Consider the following 20,000-nt stretch of genomic DNA (forward strand, 5'->3'; position numbering starts at 1 on the left):
CCGCCGCCGCCGCCGCCGCCGCCGGCGTATCTTTTTTGCCGGGATGTCCCGCTGAGAGGACTCGAGGCTCTCACGTGTCTCAAGACATTATATAAAAATAAGAATACATATTGACATGTTGTTCACTGGACATCCTTTATACCACGCGGCAGCTTCTTTGCGTTGGAACTTTTATTTTATTTTACTATAAGTAACTTCTGACCCTGCCGATCACTACTGACAATTATCTCTTTGAGAAACGATCTTTTTCATTTTCTCGCGTATATGAGAATGTGAATATTATATTATCGGCATAGAGTTCCTTTTTAATTCATTACCGTTTAATAAATGCAAAGGCCATTTTTCAGGCCTTTTGACACGCCTGAATTAAGACTCGGTCGCTTTTATACTCAACTTTTTAATACGCACACATGCGCACGCGCGCGCGCGCACGCACGCACGCACGCACGCACGCACGCACGCACGCACGCACACACTTGGATTCATTTATTAAAATATTGTAGAAATGTTGAAAAATAGGAGATGTCTAGCGCACTTCTCCCTCGATCGAAAACTTTCGTTCGACGCTCTAAATTGATCAAAGACATAAACGTAGACGGGAAGGGAATGGAGATATTTCCGAGACGTCGTGCACACATTTGTTCAGCTTGCAGCTTGGCGTTGGTGAATCTTCCATAAATGCAAGAGATAAACAGTTGCGACAAACACGGGAGGGAGGGAGGGAGGGTGAGAGAGAGAGAGAGAAAGAGAGAGAGAGAGAGAGAGAGAGAGAGAGAGAGAGAGAGAGAGAGAGAGAGAGAGGGAGAGGGAGGGAGAGGGAGGGAGGGAGGGAGGGAGGGAGGGGGAGAGAGAGAGAGAGAGAGAGAGAGAGAGAGAGAGAGAGAGAGAGAGAGAGAGGAAGAGATTCTGCGAGGGTAGGCGATTCAAAGCGAAACTCCGTTCGCTTCTGATTGTATATTTATTCGATTCTAGACCTGTTCCCTCGCCCCACCCCCCACGCCCCGCGCCGCGAAGAGTTGTTGACGGAACGAATAAAAGATCAAAACTCGCGACAGATATCGCCACAGAAACAAGGTCGCACTGCGAAGCAAACAACAATTTGTGCACTTTTAATTTGCACTCTTGAGATTAATGTCTCATGCCATATGCACACTTTTGCCACTTCAAAATCCTCTTAGCAGTGGATTAAACTGACTTGACCCGTAATCTCGAATATCCGTGCTTCTTCCCGCGGGCAGGGACACGCGGCGTTATCATTTGACTGACGGAATCTTAGATTCTTCGCTTTACCTCTCAATGTCATCATGTAATCGCGCAATTTTGCAATTAACGCGCGGCACCGAGTAGTACCACCGAGACAATACAGAAGCGGAAAATCGATTTTCGAGTTCCCGGCGATATGATAAACTTTGATATGACGATCTTTGGATTCGTAAATCTTGAGATTCTCGAATTCGCGCGGAATCGCGACGAAATTAAGACGAAGGAAAAGCGAGTAAATAGAACCTAGACGGTAGTAGGGGAATGCTGGGAGGGAAGGACGCGGAAGCGGGAAGGGGTTTGAAGCTGTGTTTTAACCGGCCCGCCATTCACACACAGAGCACTTTCCTTCTCGCACCGTCTTCCTTTCTTCTCGGCGCCACCGCCCCCTCGTTCTCATCCCCATCGGAAAACGTTTCCATGCCGGTCTTCGGGATAAATAGTTTGCACAGGAAAAGGATTTCCACGCCGGCAATTTATCTCGAACGTACGCGGCTCCATTAAGCGGAGACGCAACCCTTTGAGTCTAGAGAGGGATGCTGCGGATTTGGGATTGCGCGTGGGTTTAAGGCCGTAATCGCGCGGGATTTCAGGACGCGCGCGCGGAACACGACGAAGACAAGGCCGCTGATCATTTCGGCGGAGGAAATTACTTTGCGCGCCGGGATTTTCGGCAGGGGTTTATGTTTTTCACGGCGCATCGGCAGATTATTATTATTACCCGGCGGCCGAGTGTCTCTCAGTGTTCGAGAGACACCGGACTTAACGCGACACATCGGTAAGCCGTACCGTAAGGCGTACGAACAAATTAGTTGATTGCCGGGAAATCCCGACGAAGATCTTCTCCCTCGCCAATGAATCTTAAGCACTTGGATACATTATTGCTTCGATGTTCCGTGGAATTTATGGCTTCTTAAATCTATAACTTCTCGATCTCTATCTCTTTGACAAAGAGATCTGGAGATTTTCAGATTTTCAGATTCGTCTGGCTCTTTGAACTTCCAGCTCACTTGAGTTTACGGTCGCGAGATCATTCTTAGCATCGTAGAACCGACGATTCGTAAATTCGCGGACGTCTTCTTCTTACCAAAAAAAGCTCTCTGCGGAAATGCTTTTACAGCGACTGTAAAAAGAGATCAATATACGACGGGAGCGACGGGAGAAATTTTACTTGTGAAAGAATCGACAGCCGACGCTTCTTTCTTCTACGGCAATAAACTTAAGAGGGCCTTAAAAAGTAAGGGCAGTTTAAGATGTTCGCTGAGGTGCTCGCGTCGAGTAACATGCTCTTTGTACGAAATGAATTCAACGGAACGGACGCGAAGCGTCTAGTGGCGACCGAAGCGGTAGTGGCGAGGGCATGGGGAACGGGGAGGGGGGGGAAGACAGGGAGGGTGAGTTTATCTTTCAGTAACGAGTGGCTAAGAAATTTTAGAAATCCAGAAACACACGTACCTTGCATACGCGTGTGCGAATTCAGCTTCAGCGAATTCCTCAGATTTGCATCCTAAAATTTCTAAGCTCCTTGGCTCCCCTTATTAGAGCTTTGTATCTCTCCCGTAATAAGTATTTGTGATAATACAAATAATTTACAAACTTGCGGAAATTCCATCTCGTTAATTTTAATTAATTTTGCATGCCGCCCCAGCTCTTTTTGCGAAAGCTTGAAAAATACAAAGACATTATTTCTACGCTAATACGTTTTCTTGCCGTTCTTGGTTCTTTAAAAAGAGAACAGATCCTCCCCAACTGTGTTTTCATCTGTAGATCCTGATATCACGGGATGTGTCCATATCCTCGAAATTGTTCCTATGGATCCCTGCATTTTCAAGCTTGCAAGTATTTGAACCTTAACGATTTAATCACGTCGAAGTATCGTAACTTCTCCGGTACAGTGCCGTTAGATACAATGCGAGAGAGAAAAATGACAGCGAAAGAGAGAGAGGTGGGGGGGGGGGAGAGAGAGAGAGAGAGAGAGAGAGAGAGAGAGAGAGAGAGAGAGAGAGAGAGAGGGAGAGGGAGAGAGAGAAAGAGAGAGAGAGAGAGAGAGAGAGAGAGAGAGAGAGAGAGAGAGAGAGAGAGAGAGAGAGAGAGAGAGAGAGAGAGAGAGAGAGAGAGAGAGAGAGAGAATGAGAAGGGCTAAAGGAAGGAATGGAGGGAAAAGCAATCAATCTTTGAGAGGCAGATGAGTGCGGGGACCTAAAATATAGGGCAACACAAATTTAGTCTGGCTGCCGGTCCACGTCCACGTGTCGACGTGAATGCGCAACCGCCCGGGTTTGTAATCGATATTGCCGACAAGGCACCACGCCCTGCACCTGCGAGATCTGCCGGGATATGCAATGCCGCCGAACCCAACCTAGTCGAACCTTGCCCAGGACTCCCTCCCTCCCTTGTCTCTCTCTCACACACACACACATACACACACACACACACACACTCTCTCTCTCTCTCTCTCTCTCTCTCTCTCTCTCTCTCTCTCTCTCTCTCTCCTTTCTTCCTCTCTCCTTCTCTCTATCACTCCCTCCCTCTCTCTCTCTCTCTCTCTCTCTCTCTCTCTCTCTCTCTCTCTCTTCACATTCCTTTCTGTCGTTTGTCCGACTATCTCTTTTCCTATTTCTCTCTATCGTGCGTGCCCTTTTGCGCGTGTATTTCGCGCGAATATATTTTGAAAATTGTGATTATTTTAGATTACTTTGGAGAACATCTTTGAGCCCTAGATAAATCAACTGTTCAATACCGTATACGACAATACACTGTTCAGTTGACAACTTGCTGCACCGCCCCCCCCCCGCTCCTCCTTCTCCCTCCGGGAATCTTTAATTTTTCTCATATACTTATCGCGTCTTTTCGCGTTTATCGTTCGAAAACTTGTGCTCTTCCGCGGATTTTGAGAATTTCTTCGAGAATTACACCAAGCGCCAGATAACTGGATTGTTGGATCCTTCGCGCAACGCGGTGCAGTGACACACCGGCCCGAGTTTAGCCGAGTCTCGATCGAGAGACTCTCGCGTAATCTTTTGCATTCCCTTTTCGAGTGTACTTTGAAACTTAGGTGATTTCGAGATCCTTCGAAGCGGGAATCTTCGAGCACTAGATAAACCGATTGTTATATGACTATTGTTAGACGACATGGTGAACCTCTCTCTTCGACAGAACCTAGCTAAATCTCCCCCAGGGAGATTTTTTCATCCCTCCCTCCGCCCTCTCTCTCTCTCTCTCTCTCTCTCTCTCTCTTTCTCTCTCTCTTTCGCGTGTTTATCTTCCATTTCGGCCATTTTTCCAAACTCGCACGTTTCTTCCGCTGATTTCTCGAGCTTTTGATCGTGAAATCTTGTTAACGGGGTTATTAAATCTTTCGCTTTTTTCTGTATTTACGTGCTCGAACCTGCCCAAACCTCACGCCGATTAATAACATTCTTTATATGCATCTGCGACCCCCTTGGTGACAACGTGGGACTTGGATGTCGAAACCTTTCCGCCAACTCTCGTAAGAGTTTCAAATAACTTGTATGATTGTCAAGTTTCTCATGCAACGCTGTCGAACTTCTTTCATTTTTCGAGAGCTCCGAAAAAACACATCTTTCGTCACTTCGACTTTAAATCCGATTCGAATTCGTTCGTTTCCTCTAATCAGGGCTAATCAACTTGTACACCTCGATATTAAATATATCGTGCTAAGGATAACGCCCAAGAGCTGGCGGCGGTTTCTCGATTTAGCGATGTGAATTTAAAAATGTAGAGATCTATACGTAAGAGACGATAGACAATATTTTCGTAGACGATGTATGTGCGAAAAATTCCACCAAGTCGCTCAGTCGCGACGAGTGGTGCTCTAGTTTCAGTCGAAGGGCCCCGAAGGGCTCGCGAGGGTTAAGAATCGCCGCTATAGAGCTGCCGTCCGTCATTGACTCCGATCCATTCGGGGCCGACTTCGCCCCGGGCTGATTTTTTTGTGCTCCGCTGCCGGAAGTAGGCCAGTACAAACCGCCGTCCCTTTATCCTCGCTACGTCCGTCTTATGAATTTTACTGCAAGAAATTCTGCACGTGCGCTCACACGCGAGACAATGAAAAAGTTTCGCCATCCATTCTCATCCTTGCGCAGGATAAAAATTCAAATATACCACGCCGTCTTTATCATATCTTTACTCGCTCGTCGCCGCGCGGTTTGAGCGGTGCGGCCAGCGTTACGAGCGGATTGCTCGAAACGCTCACCGCACCATCGCGATCGCTCGGACAGCGATCCCTTTCCGACGAAAGAGGAGAACACAATACTCTGTCTTACGGCAATCAATCAAGGGAACAGAGAAACAACTCGGGCAATTAAGCTGTGTCCGCGCGAGAGCGCAAGAGAGTGCCTTACATGTGTCTGGATAATATAAGTTATTTATTCGTCATGTATGTGCGAATAAAAAAGAAAGTTTAGCTCTTCGTGCAGATGAATAAAGATGAGAAAAGAGTGCTGAGCGAACGTAATAATCGGACGAGTAACCGGAGTTGCATAATTAACGGATTCTCGCAGGATGTTACAATATTCCATCACAATAGTCCATCATTGGTAGTCATTGCCTCTTTGCTCTGTTACGATATCTGTTACGGTATATAAATAGTATGTTTCGAGCGTGAGTCGTGAGGAAAATTTATTCAGGCTGAGAGAATGTGTATTCTTGGCTGTCGTGAAAACTCAGTATGGACGAAGAATGAGAGAAATATTAGAGACTAGCTTTTAAAGAGAATATTTAAATGCACGCTTAATTCCTCCTCTTCTTCTGTTCTTTTTTTTTCTTTCTTTCTTTTCTCTCTCTCTCTCTCTCTCTCTCTCTCTCTCTCTCTCTCTCTCTCTCTCTCTCTCTCTCTCTCTCACTCTCTCTCTCTCTCTCTCTCTCCCTCTCTCTCTTTCCAAAGCACCGTAACACTCGGCCGAGCAAATGACTGAGAGACCATCACCGGACTGAAATTCTATTAAAGTTTACCGCAAATTACGCGAAGAAGAAGCTTCTCGTCCGATAGATTCTTTGGATCCTGACGTCTTGGATCCGAGGTGTCCAGAACCCTAAGCTTCTTAAATGTTAAATCCTTTGATCCTCCGTTCTTTTGATCCTCGATTCCTTGTTTGAGCACGGCTGGCAAAGAGTTTGCTTTGCTTGGAGAAGTTCACTAAAGTTCGGCTCGTCTAAAATTCCCAGTCTAAACCACTGAAATACCTGAACACGTTCCCCTCTTCCCCGTTGGTTTATTGTTAATCCTTTCGCTCCTGACGTCTTTTCACAGTAACGTTATTGTTGGCTGGTTATTGTGAAAAGGAAAAAAAAAGAGAAGAAAGAGTAGTTCGGCTATATACATTCTATGTGCATTTTATTTATTCGCTCTTTCTCGGTTCTTTGTTGTGGAGAATTGTCTTTGTTCTTTTTTGTGCATGATCGCTCGTTGACAGGCTCGTTACGTCGATGGCCAAAGCTCGATAGGCATGTTTAATTTATCAACAGAGTATCTTCCTTTCTGTTTCAGAAGCCGACTACACCTTAGATGATTCCTTTTGGAACGAAGAAACTCCCGTTGGTAAGTTGGAAGACACATCATCGGCGGATACCATCGTAATATTTACACGACATTATTGTCGGTACACACCGTTAAACGTTAATGAGCGTTAGTGACGTTAATAACTCACAATGACTGACGACTGAATCGTTTAAAGTGTAATGAGCTAATTTATAAGGCCGCCGAAGTTCAATGGGCGAGACTCTGAACGGGAATTATTTACGGGATTAATCAATTCGTGTACATTAAGACTGTTTCTGCGCTCTCTCATAAAACAAACAAAGGGTTTTATCTCAATATTATCATTTGCACGCTTAAAGTAGACTTTGTTTCTTTTTTTCTTCTTTCTTTCTTTCGTAACAGGCGGTGGGAAAAATTAGCGGAAGACTAGTCACCACAATCTCTTTGCGCAATTGCGCGATGGTTAACGCGGGATAACGCGCGGCGCACGAGGTTCTGCGTAAACAAACCTACACCCCGTAAAGTGGAAGGACCGCAATGCAGCACTTTCGTTAGAAACTTGATCCTCGAGGATACGACAAATCCTCGAGCGGTTTATTGTTAAGTCAACACCGTTGATTGGTCGGAAACGCGAAACTTAAATTGGATTACATTTTAGACGGAGACAATGCACCGGGATAGAGCACAGTGGGTGCGAATCCTGGCCTGGCTAGATATTACGATCGTGTAATGGGAAAATCTCTCTGGCTCGAGCGAGAGAGAGAGAGAGAGAGAGAGAGAGAGAGAGAGAGAGAGAGAGAGAGAGAGAGAGAGTTTGCGGGCATGGAAAAATTTCGAGACATCTCAGCGCGAATTCATTCGTTCAACCTACTGTAGTTGGTGCGAAAGCCGAGAAAATTTTACGTGATGTATTTCGGCGCCACGTCGGCTGCAGGATTCGAGGAATTAAGCGGCTTAATTAGGGATTAGGATCTAAAGCGGAGAGCGTTGAGCGTACACGAGTAAGCAGCAATAGTACGCAACGTTACACGAGATTCAATTCAATTTCACATGCCATTTGAACGTCTCTGTTGTTTATTCGGAAATTCAATTTTGTAACTTAATTAATTTTGGAATCGAAAGTCGTAACTCGGTGTAACATGGCGCTGTGCGCGCACGTGCATACATACATGTGCGCTGGATGCGGTCTAAGGGCGAAAATTTTTGGAGGAGAGATTCGAAGGATTAAAGAGTTTAATCATACGTCTGCTAAAGTCTGAAGCGGTACCGGTGATATATCGTGTGTGTGCGTGTGTGTGTGTGTGTTGCATATATCGTGCATAAAATTCAATGAACGCGTAGAAGGAATGCGATCCGAGTGATCCTAGAATTTGAGTGTCTGAGAAATTCCTCGAAAATCGCGCCGCGACGATATGCCTTTCCTTCCGCGGATGGAGGGTTAGGGATGGAGGATGTCAGAAATTTCTGACGGAAAATCGAAACCACCGGGCGAGTTTCCACGCGCGCGCGACATGTAACGAGCGTCACCGGGCGAGGTGAAACATAACGATGTCCGTCGTGACTGTCGGCTGAATTAATCGCAATTTGCGCAGAGTACTCGCGCGACGTTTCTGCGGGGGAGGGCGGAGGGCGGAGGGCGGAGGGCGGAGGGAGGTAATCGCCGCCGGGGCGTCGGGGTTTCGCAGCGCGAAGCGCTGGTAAATTAATCGGCGAGTAATCTCGGCGTGTTTGGGCGACGCTGAAGAGTGGATAGAAATTGAATTCGTGGAATCGCGCGCAAACTTCTCGAAATAAGGGCACGGAACGGGACTCACGGCGGGATGGCAGAGTCAGCATCGGTCCAGAGAAGCACTCGGCAACGCGATCGATATCTATTGTCGATCTGAATAATGGCAATTCTCCAACATGCAAGGTGCTCTAGCGGCACCTCTCGCGACTATGCGGACGAGCGCGGACATAGGGGAAAATGTCGATGAAGAATACAAATTGCTCGAGGAGCGCCTGTGCATGGAGACGGTGGAAATGCGGCGATAATTTTGAACTTATAAATTGCGTCTGACTGACGGTTCTACAGTTTTAAATCGACGGCCATTTGAAACGTTTTAATCGCGCTGGCGCGCGGCTTGAAAACGTAACCCGTAAAACGTATTTCCCGTCGTGAACATCGCGCGTAAAAGACGTGTGAAAACGTGTGATATTTTGCAGAATATTTTGTGTGAATGGCAGATGTGTGTCGCGTAGAACCGCCCGCGCCCGCCGCCGCGTCAGCCCGCAGAGGAAGAGTCCCGCCGCTTTCACTCGGGCAAAATCGAAATCGAGTCTGAGCGAGTGATTGAAAGAGTTAACACACAGGTGAAAGAGGGACGGAGGCGCAGGAGGAAGGAATAGAGTCGTCTTACGCGTCGTCACCGCCGTTATTATTATACCGTATTGTTATACCGTACGTACCGAAATCTCGATGCTGGCGGTTTTCGGGAGGGACGTTAATGGCGACAGCGCGAAATTTCGCCGTCGGTTTACGGCACCCACAATGAATGTTCGCCCGAATGTTCATTCAAGATGAAATTAGAGATCGCAGGGAAGCGCGAGAGGGCGGCGCGCAGGAGCTGGGCAGGAGGGGGGAGGGGGAGGGGGGAGGGGGGGCTGAAATTAAGGCGTTCAATTGAACGTGGAAATTGATTTCAGGTGAGGTCGAACGACTACTACGCGAATATCGACAAAACCAGGAGCTAGTACGAAATATCGGCGGCCATTTCTATCAGATCATCTATCCGGTGCAGCTACGGCATCACGAGAAAATGGGGATATCCACGAGAGAAGTCGGCGTCTCGAAGGTAAAATCGCGCGCTGTACCGCGCTGTCTACTTTTACGCCCTCCCCCGGTCCCTTCTCGCGCTGTTCGCCGCGCCGTGTGGAATTTTTCGTCAGCCGACCGAGAGCGATATTACTTATCCTTACACGCCTTAAAAACGATTAATGATTAATTGTTGTCTTTGTTGCAATTCAGTATCCTCAAAGAGGTTACGGAGACGGAGGATATCAAAATTCTAGAGGCAGAATGAGAGTAAGTTTTGCGATAGACACGCTTCTTTAAAATAATTAATTAAGTGTCAACGTAACGTGAGATGAACGGAAGATTAATCGCGGCTGCTGGCATTTCTAGACAGGGAGGCACTTTCATCGGACGTCCCTATTGATCAAGGCCTTTAATCACAAATTTCGCCTAGATTTAGAATTAAATACGTAAGTTCCTTCGATTAATATTACTAAACTTTACTTTAATTCTAGTTACAAACTCTAGTTGAAACATAGCCTACATTGACGTTCTTTTCTTTCTTCCTCTCTTTCCCCCCACCTCCCCTCGGAAGAATTTCAAAAACTGCGTGTGATACTGTACAGAGGAAACCCCCGTAGGCTGACACATTTTTACAAAGATTTGAAGTTTACGTTGCTTTTGTTGCAGGCAACTTTTAGCTCCGAACCTTATTCAGAAAGACTTTTTAGATAACGACGCGGAACAAATGTCTAAGCAGGTAAGGCATCCCGGACGCGATGCGGTAAAATAATAAATACACAACATTTGGGTGTTCACGTGTCTCAAACCCGCTCAAACGCGCCAACGCGTTAACGAAGATTCGTCTCGTTAATCGTTTGCGTAGTTAGCTCCACTCTGCGTGTTCCGCGTGTTTGCTAAATCAAGTTTAGCTGGAAAATCCACCTTTACCTACCGGTCGCACCGATGCTTATCGCGATGGTGATGCGCGCGCGGCATGATGAGCAATGCGGCAGCTCTAAAGGTCGAGTTGAGGAAAATAGAAAAAAAAAAAAGCGAAAAAAAAGAAGGCGGTTGCTGCGGTGTCGCGAGTTATTTTCGCACCATGTGGTGGGGGACACACGTGGGTCAATCGGCGTACAATTCTTGCGCGCGGTTTGCGGAAACAGAGGGGAAAAGAAGAAGAAGAAGAAGAAGTGTGAAAAAGAAGCGTGCCGAACAAGCGCCGCGTGCATTATTTGGCCGCTCGTTAAGCAGACATAAGCAGAGCGTCGCGCGCGCGCACGAAAAATATGATAAAGTTCCAAACTCACGTGATACTTAAATGTAAAAATAATCTCGAGCAATCCAGGCCGAGTTTCGCATCGCCACCTGACACCACCTCATCCGGATGGTGCGTTATTGTTTAAACTTTTTTTTTGCAGGAGATAGAACATTGTTATTATCACGGCACTGTGAGGGATTATCCAGGGGCTAGCGCTGCTTTTCACACGTGTAACGGTGTCAGCGGTGTCATTCATTTAGGCAACGAGACTTTCGTCATTCATCCGTTCTACGGCGGCGATTTGTCGGTCAGTCAAACTGCTTCTCGTCAACTGTGTGTGAGATATTGCAGTCGATCGCGCGTAGCTACGGCTGCATTATTTGTATATATCGTAGCAATGTGTAATTCAATTCGGGCGCACCAAGTTCTCTCTCTCTCTCTCTCTCTCTCTCTCTCTCTCTCTCTCTCTAATAAATCGAGTTGCGCGTGTCGAATTCTCAACAATCTCCCGGCGAACGGTGGGGGGGGGGGGGAGGGAGCGAATTTGGTAATTTGCGCGGCGACATAGTGCAAGATTCTCGAGCGAGTCGGTCTCTCGAAATAAGAGAGACCGACTCGCCCGAGTGTTCATTTTGGCGGCTTTAATTTCCGCGCCGGTTAATTTCGCGTGATTTTATTCCTGGATTAGACATGTCGTCTTCTCGGGAGTTTAGGCTGCGCTATAATTAAATGGAGCAGAGTCGTGGGGAGTGGCAGGCACGAGACTGGATGGTCGGCGAATGTTAACTATATGCAGGCCTCTCTTTTAGCAGAAACATCCTCACATTATATTTGAAGCCCGAACAAAAGCTAACAAAGGCTGCGCTAACTCGGGAAATCTTGAGTGGCGTGTAAAGAGCCGCCGGCAGAAGCACACCCGCGGGCTATCAGAGACCACTTCCGATCGATACAAAAGAGACGTCCGTGAAGCAATCAAATACATCGAAACTGCCATCATTATCGATAAAGCCATGGTACGTACGAAAGGTACGACGAGACGAGCTACGGCTAGGCGGCTACGCGCGCTCGTTAAAATCGTCCCCGATTCCGAACGGTAATCCGATCTCTAATCTGAACTCGTCTAATCTCGGCGTTTTTGCGAGCAGTTCGACAAAAGAAACGGTAGCACCAGAGCCGAGGTTGTTCACGATGCCATCCAAGTCGCTAATATCGCAGATTTGGTGAGTAGTACGACGACGACGACATTTAGCGCTTAAGCGCGGCCGCGCGCGTACACATTGCTTAAGTGCGGCTCTGGGGGCGTGTGCTAAATTGGATTTCCTCGTAGTATTTCCGTACGATAAACACTAGAGTCTCCGTCGTATACATCGAAACTTGGAAGGGCAGCAACCAGGCGCAAATCGATAAAGGCATGGAAATCGATCTCGCCTTGTTAAACTTTAACGATTATGTGATGCGGAGAATGTATCAAGTTGCTCAGGACACCACTCAGTTGCTCACGTGAGTTCATCGCTCGTACCCGTAACCGGGTATGGTTAAATCTACTTTGTGCTCTGCTTCGTGTGCATGTGTGTGTCTTTCCTTTTTCCTTTCTTCTTTCTTTCTCTTGAATACTTCCTCTTACGCGTGTCTCATTCTCGTGTTTCTCCCTCTCGTCCTTTCGAATTTTCTTGAAACTTGAACGGACCGTTAATCTAATCGAAAGTGTACTTTTCTACAATGACAGGGGTGAGACGTTCGCAGGCGGAGAATCCGGAGTGGCGATACCCGCGACCGTGTGCAGCCAGAAATCTGTAGGAATCAGCGTCGATCTGAACACTTATGAGCCTCATCTCTTGGCGGGTACCATGGCTCACATGATCGGTCACAATATCGGCATGAGCCACGACGATGGAAGTCAGTTTCGCATACATTTATATCTGTTTCATTTCCGATATGATTTAACCGACTGCGATTAGTAGAAAGAGAGCGAGAGAGAGAGAGAGAGAGAGAGAGAGAGAGAGTGTGTGTGTGTGTGTGTGTGTGTGTGTGAACGTGTGTGAACGTGTGTGAACAAAGTTGGGACGTTGAACAATTCCAGAGAATGACTGCAACTGCCGCGATTGGCACGGATGCATCATGGCTCAATCCATCGTCGGTCTGGAGAACGTTCAGCCGTACAAGTTTTCCGAGTGCAGTAAAACGGAGTATATAGAAACCTTGAAGAGCGGCCACGCCTTTTGCCTTTTTAACAAGCCAAACGAGGTAAATCACGATTAAAGAAAAAAAAAAAGAAAAGAAAAGAAATGAGTGAAAGAAGAGCTCGCAGCTAAAGTCGACTCTCCGAGCGAATTAGAGCGAATTAGAGCGAGACGAAAGTTCGTCTCAAATTCAAACTGGCCTGGTAATCGATCGAATCTTTTTTTTTGGGAATAGTTGGAGGTCAGGAGATCATGCGGTAACAGGGTAATCGACGACGGGGAACAATGCGACTGCGGATCGATCGACGAGTGCCACGAGCTCGATCCTTGTTGCGATCCCATCACCTGCAAATTGACGACGGAGGCCGAATGCGCGACCGGCCCTTGTTGCAGCGATTGCAAGGTAAGAGTAAATAAGAAGAAAACACCTGCGAACCTCGACGCGAATCTCGACGAATTGACAAACATTCTATGTAAGAATTCCGTGAGAATCGTATCTCGAATCTCGTTTCGAGCGTGAAGAAGTAAAAGACCCAGTGCATGGCACAAGCCACGCACGCACAAGCATTAGCGCACTAACGAGACGATAGTCGTCTACTGCTCCCGAAGCCGTTTCTCGTATCAAAACTTGGACCTTTTTTGCGACGAAACTCTGCAGCTCCGAGCTCGCGGTGTCGTTTGCCGCGAGTCGACGAACGAGTGCGATCTACCGGAAGTGTGCTCCGGCGACACCGGCCAGTGTCCACCGGACGTCTATAAGAAGAACGGTAACCCGTGCTCAAACAACGCCGGCCACTGTTTCAACGGGGTGTGCCCAGCTTTGGATCTGCAGTGCGAGCAGGTCTGGGGTTACGGCGGAATCGCCGCTGACAAGCAGTGCTTCGAGCAATTCAATTCCAAGGGCTCCATCAACGGCCACTGCGGCACCGACGCGACCGGTCACTTGATCAAGTGCGAGGCCGAGTGAGTATAAGACCACTTTCTTCTCATCGTAATCCTCACGGACACACGCGATTCTCTCTCTCTCTCTCTCTCTCTCTCTCTCTCTCTCTCTCTCTCTCTCTCTGTGGAAATCTCTCCTTATCGTCAGCGCGAACAACGACACACAATCTCCATTCCATTTCATTGGTGGTCTTGAACGTTTAAACGATGCTTATCCGATATCGAGTCGAAACGGGAGAGAGAGAGAGAGAGAGAGAGAGAGAGAGAGAGAAAGAGAAAGAGAGAGAGAGAGAGAGAGAGAGAGAGAGAGAGGGAAAAAGAGAGAGAGAGAGAGAGAGAGAGAGAGCGCGAGAGCGCGAGAGAGAGAGAGAAAGAGAGAGACGTTTTGCTTCTTCAGGAACGTTCGTTGCGGATCCCTTCAGTGTCAGCAAGGAAGCAAGCAACCGATTATCGATGGGATGAAAGACTTTTATTCCCGAACTATAATTTCCATCAAGAGCCAGGAATACGAGTGCAAGTGAGTGATCCAACGTCTTAAGACAAGATAGGTCACTGTGCTCGGAGGTCGAAAAATTCATCAAGCTTTTCGCGAGCAAAACATACTCTCTCTTCTTTTCGTGACTACTTTTCGTTTGTATCGTAGTTTACAAGGTTAAACGATCGTCGTCTTGACGCCTTCGACGCAAATCACCACGCGAAGCCTCACGAGCTCAGTTATCGTCACTCAGTTATCAGTATTTAACATAGCACATTTCGTACGATGAAAATGTAATATTGTGTTAATTTCAATTATTTACATAACTAAAAAATGACGTGAATCATGCAACTCAATGGTCGCCATTTTTAAGAGCGACGACCGGGAAAGTGGACGGACCGGATATGCCAGGGTTGGTCCGTGATGGTACATCGTGCGGTGACAATTTGGTAATTAGAATCTATATGGGATCTTGTGTCTCTCAAAGTCAAGCGAGCCTCTCGTAGAATAGCTATTTCACAACAAAACAAAAAGAAGATGCTTGGTGCATCTTCGTGCCGACGTCACGTGCTGACTGATCTTGTTCTTGTTCATTTCAGATTTGCGTGAATCAGACATGCACTAGCTTGTTTCCACACATTGATCAAGAGAAATGCCCGAGTAACCACGACAACAGCGAATGCTCCGGAAATGGCGTAAGTCCGTACCGTCGCGCGTTGGTTACAATTGCATTATAGCTCTCTATCGTCTCCTCGTGACTGTGTACGAGGACTGTGTTTGACGAGAGAGTAGGAGAGAATAATATATCGTACCGTATCCGTATCTGACCCGGTTGATTTACGTCATCTGTTGAATTACGTTGAATCGCGCGAGTACATGTCGTTCCTCAAAGTTGTCTTGTCTCGTAGGTGTGTACGAACGTCAACAAGTGTTATTGTTTTCCCGGTTGGAGCGGGCCGGACTGTTCCATAGAGCAATATATCCCGACGGTGACGCCGACGACACCTAGCGTCGAAGTAGTCAGTAAAGCTGATCCGAAACTGGAGAAGAAAGAGACCCCCTACGGTAAGTCATGATTGTGATTCATCATACGATTTGATTTGTATATGATTTTTTTCACGATTCACTGATTGAATTGAAGGATAAAAGTAGGATACCGTTTGTTTTCTTCCGCGCGAGAGATTTCCCGCGCTTCGATATTGCTAATGCAAACACATGCTCTAGCAAACACACGGGCCGTGTGTGACGATTCGGATCATTGAAACGTTTGCAATTCCAACGAATGTCCGAACCACCTGCTTATCGTATGTGTACGTGTGTACTTTCTACAGGATTAAATGCATGAGAGAGAAATCTGATGATATAAGCAGTTTATCGCTCATTTACGATCATTGATCGTTTTCATGTCGATGACTCTATTCGAAAGGACGACAAACCGTCGAAAAGACACGTTCGGTATAAGTATAAAATATGTATAACCTAAAGACGAAGGATTTCTTTTCTTCCGTATCACAATTTTGAACATTTCGCATTGTCAATTCTTGCAAGAGATACTTGAAAATGTTCAAGTAACCCAATGTCTGATGTGGATCTCAATTTAAAACGATACGTGGGAAATGTATACATCACTTTGTTATACTTTGTTGAATTGAGACATCGATATGGATATATATATATATATATATATATATATATATATATATGTATATATGTATGTATGTATCGTTTATATAGATAAACGTTATTTGTGATCACATTATTGTGTAATTATATTGCGATATAATATATACATCATCATGTTGCAAAAGTGAAAAAGTGAGCTGGAACGACTGATAAACTCAAGTTTCCATTAATTGTAGGATTTAAGAATGTGATATAAATATGAAATACTCGATAGTCACATAAGTCACATAAGTCTCGATAGTCACATATATAGTTTATGTTTTATTCTTTAATAAGTTGATGAATAATTATCGATGGATTGCACGTGGTAAGTTTCCGTTAAATCGTGTCATTTTTAATCTGAGAAAATGTGTGTTACAACAAAGTTATAATTATTATTTGCAAATTAGCAGAAGTGTTAATCTAACATAATTCAGGCACCGCGCGCGCACCTGCACACACCTGCATACACACATACAAAGATATTAAAAAGAAAAAAAAAATTGCATCTATATTAGAGAGGAGGATATTTAAATCGTAGCGATATTTAATCTACGTTACAGATACGAAACATTAAATCATTTTCTTTTTCACTCAAAAATATGATGATTATCGCGATGTAAAGACAAACATCCAGGTGAAAGATTAAAGTATGACTTTTGTAAACCCATCTCGCATTCGATTGATGTTAAATCGTCTCTGTTCCCTCGACGGAAAGCGATTTAGCCGAAAGTAGTGCAGTTTCCGATAAGGAGAAAGTCTACTGTGCCTTTTCGATTTTAGCAACGTGCATACTACCATTGAAAGTTGATCGTCTCGATTAACTTTCGACTCGCGATAAGGAGCAAAGTCAGAATCTTTTTGGGTTCGTACTATCAGCTGCGCTGACATAAAATCAGACGTGTGTGTATGTGTGTGTGTGTGTGTGTATGAGCCTATCTTTTATATATTCCGTGCGATAACACTCGTTCGATCTCGTTTCAAGCGAAACGAAAAAGGTGAAACAACGTAGAAGGAAGGATCCCCTTTTATGTACTTCTTTCATGTACTTTCAATCCTTTCGGACACGACATCCCTGCTTTTATCCCTCGAGAGGTCGTAGGTTATTCTTCTGATTGTGTAGAGATTATAATTATGATTACGGATAAGGTTTGATAGGCTTTAATCGCTTAAGATATTGGAATTTCTTGAATTCCCGAATTGATATATTTCGTAATCCGTGTTTACTTTAGATACCCATGCCGCTGAATTTTACTCTTAGGTTAAGTGGTCGTTAATATTTTAAAATTGAATAATGTCGATTCAGCTGATTAACAACAGTATAAAATATCGCCACTCCAAGTGTGTAAGAATTGCTTATTCGTCCTGCTTAACCGTCGGCACAATGAGATTGATTCGGAACGATGACGGCGCGTCGATATTCCGTTAATTTGGAATTAGAAGCTTTCACGATTGGAGTGACGATGTAGAAGCTTATTAGGGAGCAACTACTACGCGACACATACACATCCACGCATATTATGACAACGTACACGGTCGGTCAATGCGCGTACACATCGCATGCACGGGATACAAAATGCTTGATCGTTTCAGGAAGCACCAACAACAATCTCTCTACGGTATGGCTGGTACTGATGCTGGTGGGTGTGGTGACGTTCGTCTTCGTTTGTTTTGCACTAATGGCTATTTGCTACAGGTACAGTAACAGCAAATCGCCCGATCAAGGCCTGTCATCTTCGTCGTCGTCGTCGTCGTAATTCGTGACTAGCTGGATGATGATGATGATGATGATGATGATGATGATGATGATGATGATGATGATGATGATAATGATGATAATGATGATGATGATAAGGGAGGAGGAGGAGGAGGAGGAGGAGGGGGAGGGGGAGGAGGAGGAGGAGGAGGAGGAGGAGGAGGAGGAGGAGGTAGAAGTGGAGGAGGAGGCATCGCACGCAGCCATCAATGCTCTCATAATATCGATCGATTGACCAATTCGCTCTTATTAGCCTATTCTACTCGATGTTTATTTATTATATGTAAACGCGAGAGTCACAGAAACAAAAAGTTACTGCATCCAGCTCCAAAAGTCACCTTACTCTCTTGTTCATTCGGACCCTACCTTTCGGGTTATTTTTGACGTTTTTAGATAATGAGTTGCGAGAATTCCGAATGCAGTTTAATTTCTCAAGTCTCTCGAGTTTCTTAAGCGTGTTTTGAAGTCTAGATTGCTCGCGTTCTTGGATCGTTGACGCTTTAGCTTTTGATTCACTTAGATCCCAGTTACGTCACATCTCGGATTCCTCACTAAGAAGTTCTTTGAAAGAGCGTAGTCGTCCTATAGTTCCGCCACGGACTCGAGGCTCCTTGGTTCTGATCGTGCTATTAATTATATACGTTTCGTGCGTCTTAAATTACTTGGATCTTAAATACTTGAAATAATGTCCTAGTAACTGATTTCTAGCAACTTGGAATTTTAGATTACTTCTTATTCGTATTAGAGTAAATATATTTCCATTTATTTAATACATATCCAAGAGCTTTTTTCTCATATCAATATTATATCAACCGTTATTAACTGATATGGATACAAGTATTTTTTAATGCTTGCATTTCCGTGTGGGTTGCGTATTATCAGGTCAAGTGTATATATTTGATGAAAAATGGATGAAAATTGGATGCAGTTGATTTTGTATCTGTGCTGCTCATATACATAATAAATAAATATATATATATATATATATATATATATATATATATTATATATCATTTACGCGCACACATACACACACACACACACACACACACACACACACGCCTACATACATAAAAATAATATTGTCACTATGTGGTGTGCTATGGATGTGCTCGTGGCATAGTGATTTATGATCGTGACTATGCTATTCGGGCAAAAATCTTGATCTTAGTGACCGTCGCGTTTCGAGGGACAACAGAAGATCGTAAAATTAAAATTAAAAAAAAATTAAAAAAAATTGATAATTAAAAAAATTTTAACAAAATTATTTGGTTGAGTAAACAAAAAGTTGGCAGAAATGTATATTTTAAAATTCGTACAAACTAGTCAGTGTCCTGTGTTACTTTGAATCCAATATATACATTGCTTTCGCCGACTTAAAAATTACTAGATGACTAATGAATTTTGTTTCGCAAGAAGCGAAATGTTAGGAGAAGCTTCAGGCAAATCATGTTAAATAACGAAAGAGATATTATCGTTGAAATTTTTGGTCGTCCCTCAAAAGGCAAGCATCAAAGAAGTTATACAATGTGCCAGCTGCTTGTATGTCCTATGAAAGCATGAAAAAGGCTGATTAGCGAAAAACCTATCGGATATCGTCAATTATCAATAACTGTGTGCAACTTGATGGGCGCTTGCAAATTAGTACGATTGGTTTTTTGGGAGTCTTCTCACTGGGACACTTCACGGAAAGGTCAATGTTTCGACGACGTTAAAAAACAAGACTTATTTGCTCGATAATTGTTCACGGAGACGTGTAGATGTTTATTCACCATTTAGTTCAACTCTTATAATTATGTCGAAGAAGAAAAAGAGATATTCGAAATCCCGAAAAGGTTGAAGGAAGCTGCCTTTTTCCAAATAGAATATGCGGACAGAGTTCTATAACTATATGATCTTTGAATTTTCAAGTCCGCGGATCTTTTTATACATCTTCAGATTGTTGGATCCATAGATGCTGTAAAAGAGATGCTGCGGATTTTTATTTTCTTTCGATCACTTATGTAGGATTCTTAGATAATTAAAATTTTAGGTATTTGAGTATTGAGATACGAGTGTGAATCACGAAATCCGAGAATCAAAACTCTGAAAGACTATCACTAACGTACCTGTCGGACATTACTCGGATTACGAAACTCCGTAACCTCAAACTTGCAGATTCTTACTTAACTAAACGGCACAATTCCAC

General features: G+C 44.8%; 1 protein-coding gene across 19 annotated transcripts in view; it reads left to right on the forward strand.

Annotated features, from left to right (window-relative positions):
* mmd (disintegrin and metalloproteinase domain-containing protein mind-meld) overlaps positions 1 to 20,000 on the forward strand; it is a 44,319-nt gene that overhangs the window by 11,040 nt on the left and 13,279 nt on the right. For 15 of the 19 annotated variants that reach the window (XM_025299172.1, XM_019840904.2, XM_025299173.1 and 12 more), the window contains 17 exons: positions 6,770 to 6,820; positions 9,446 to 9,594; positions 9,768 to 9,824; positions 9,924 to 10,003; positions 10,224 to 10,293; positions 10,958 to 11,104; positions 11,607 to 11,810; positions 11,943 to 12,017; positions 12,125 to 12,297; positions 12,524 to 12,693; positions 12,878 to 13,041; positions 13,213 to 13,380; positions 13,636 to 13,940; positions 14,317 to 14,436; positions 14,768 to 14,843; positions 14,994 to 15,089; positions 15,303 to 15,459. In XM_025299172.1, coding sequence (XP_025154957.1) covers positions 6,770 to 6,820; positions 9,446 to 9,594; positions 9,768 to 9,824; positions 9,924 to 10,003; positions 10,224 to 10,293; positions 10,958 to 11,104; positions 11,607 to 11,810; positions 11,943 to 12,017; positions 12,125 to 12,297; positions 12,524 to 12,693; positions 12,878 to 13,041; positions 13,213 to 13,380; positions 13,636 to 13,940; positions 14,317 to 14,436; positions 14,768 to 14,843; positions 14,994 to 15,089; positions 15,303 to 15,459 — 2,262 coding nt within the window. Of the gene's footprint in view, positions 1 to 6,769; positions 6,821 to 9,445; positions 9,595 to 9,767; positions 9,825 to 9,923; positions 10,004 to 10,223; positions 10,294 to 10,957; positions 11,105 to 11,606; positions 11,811 to 11,942; positions 12,018 to 12,124; positions 12,298 to 12,523; positions 12,694 to 12,877; positions 13,042 to 13,212; positions 13,381 to 13,635; positions 13,941 to 14,316; positions 14,437 to 14,767; positions 14,844 to 14,993; positions 15,090 to 15,302; positions 15,460 to 17,649; positions 17,753 to 20,000 lie in introns of all 19 variants that reach the window. The other 4 variants (XM_025299178.1, XM_025299180.1, XM_025299179.1 and 1 more) reach the window with 3 other exon arrangements.

This window comes from Harpegnathos saltator, unplaced genomic scaffold (assembly GCF_003227715.2).
Source record: "Harpegnathos saltator strain DR-91 unplaced genomic scaffold, Hsal_v8.6 scaffold254, whole genome shotgun sequence".
In the NCBI taxonomy this organism is placed as follows: Eukaryota; Metazoa; Arthropoda; class Insecta; order Hymenoptera; family Formicidae; genus Harpegnathos; species Harpegnathos saltator.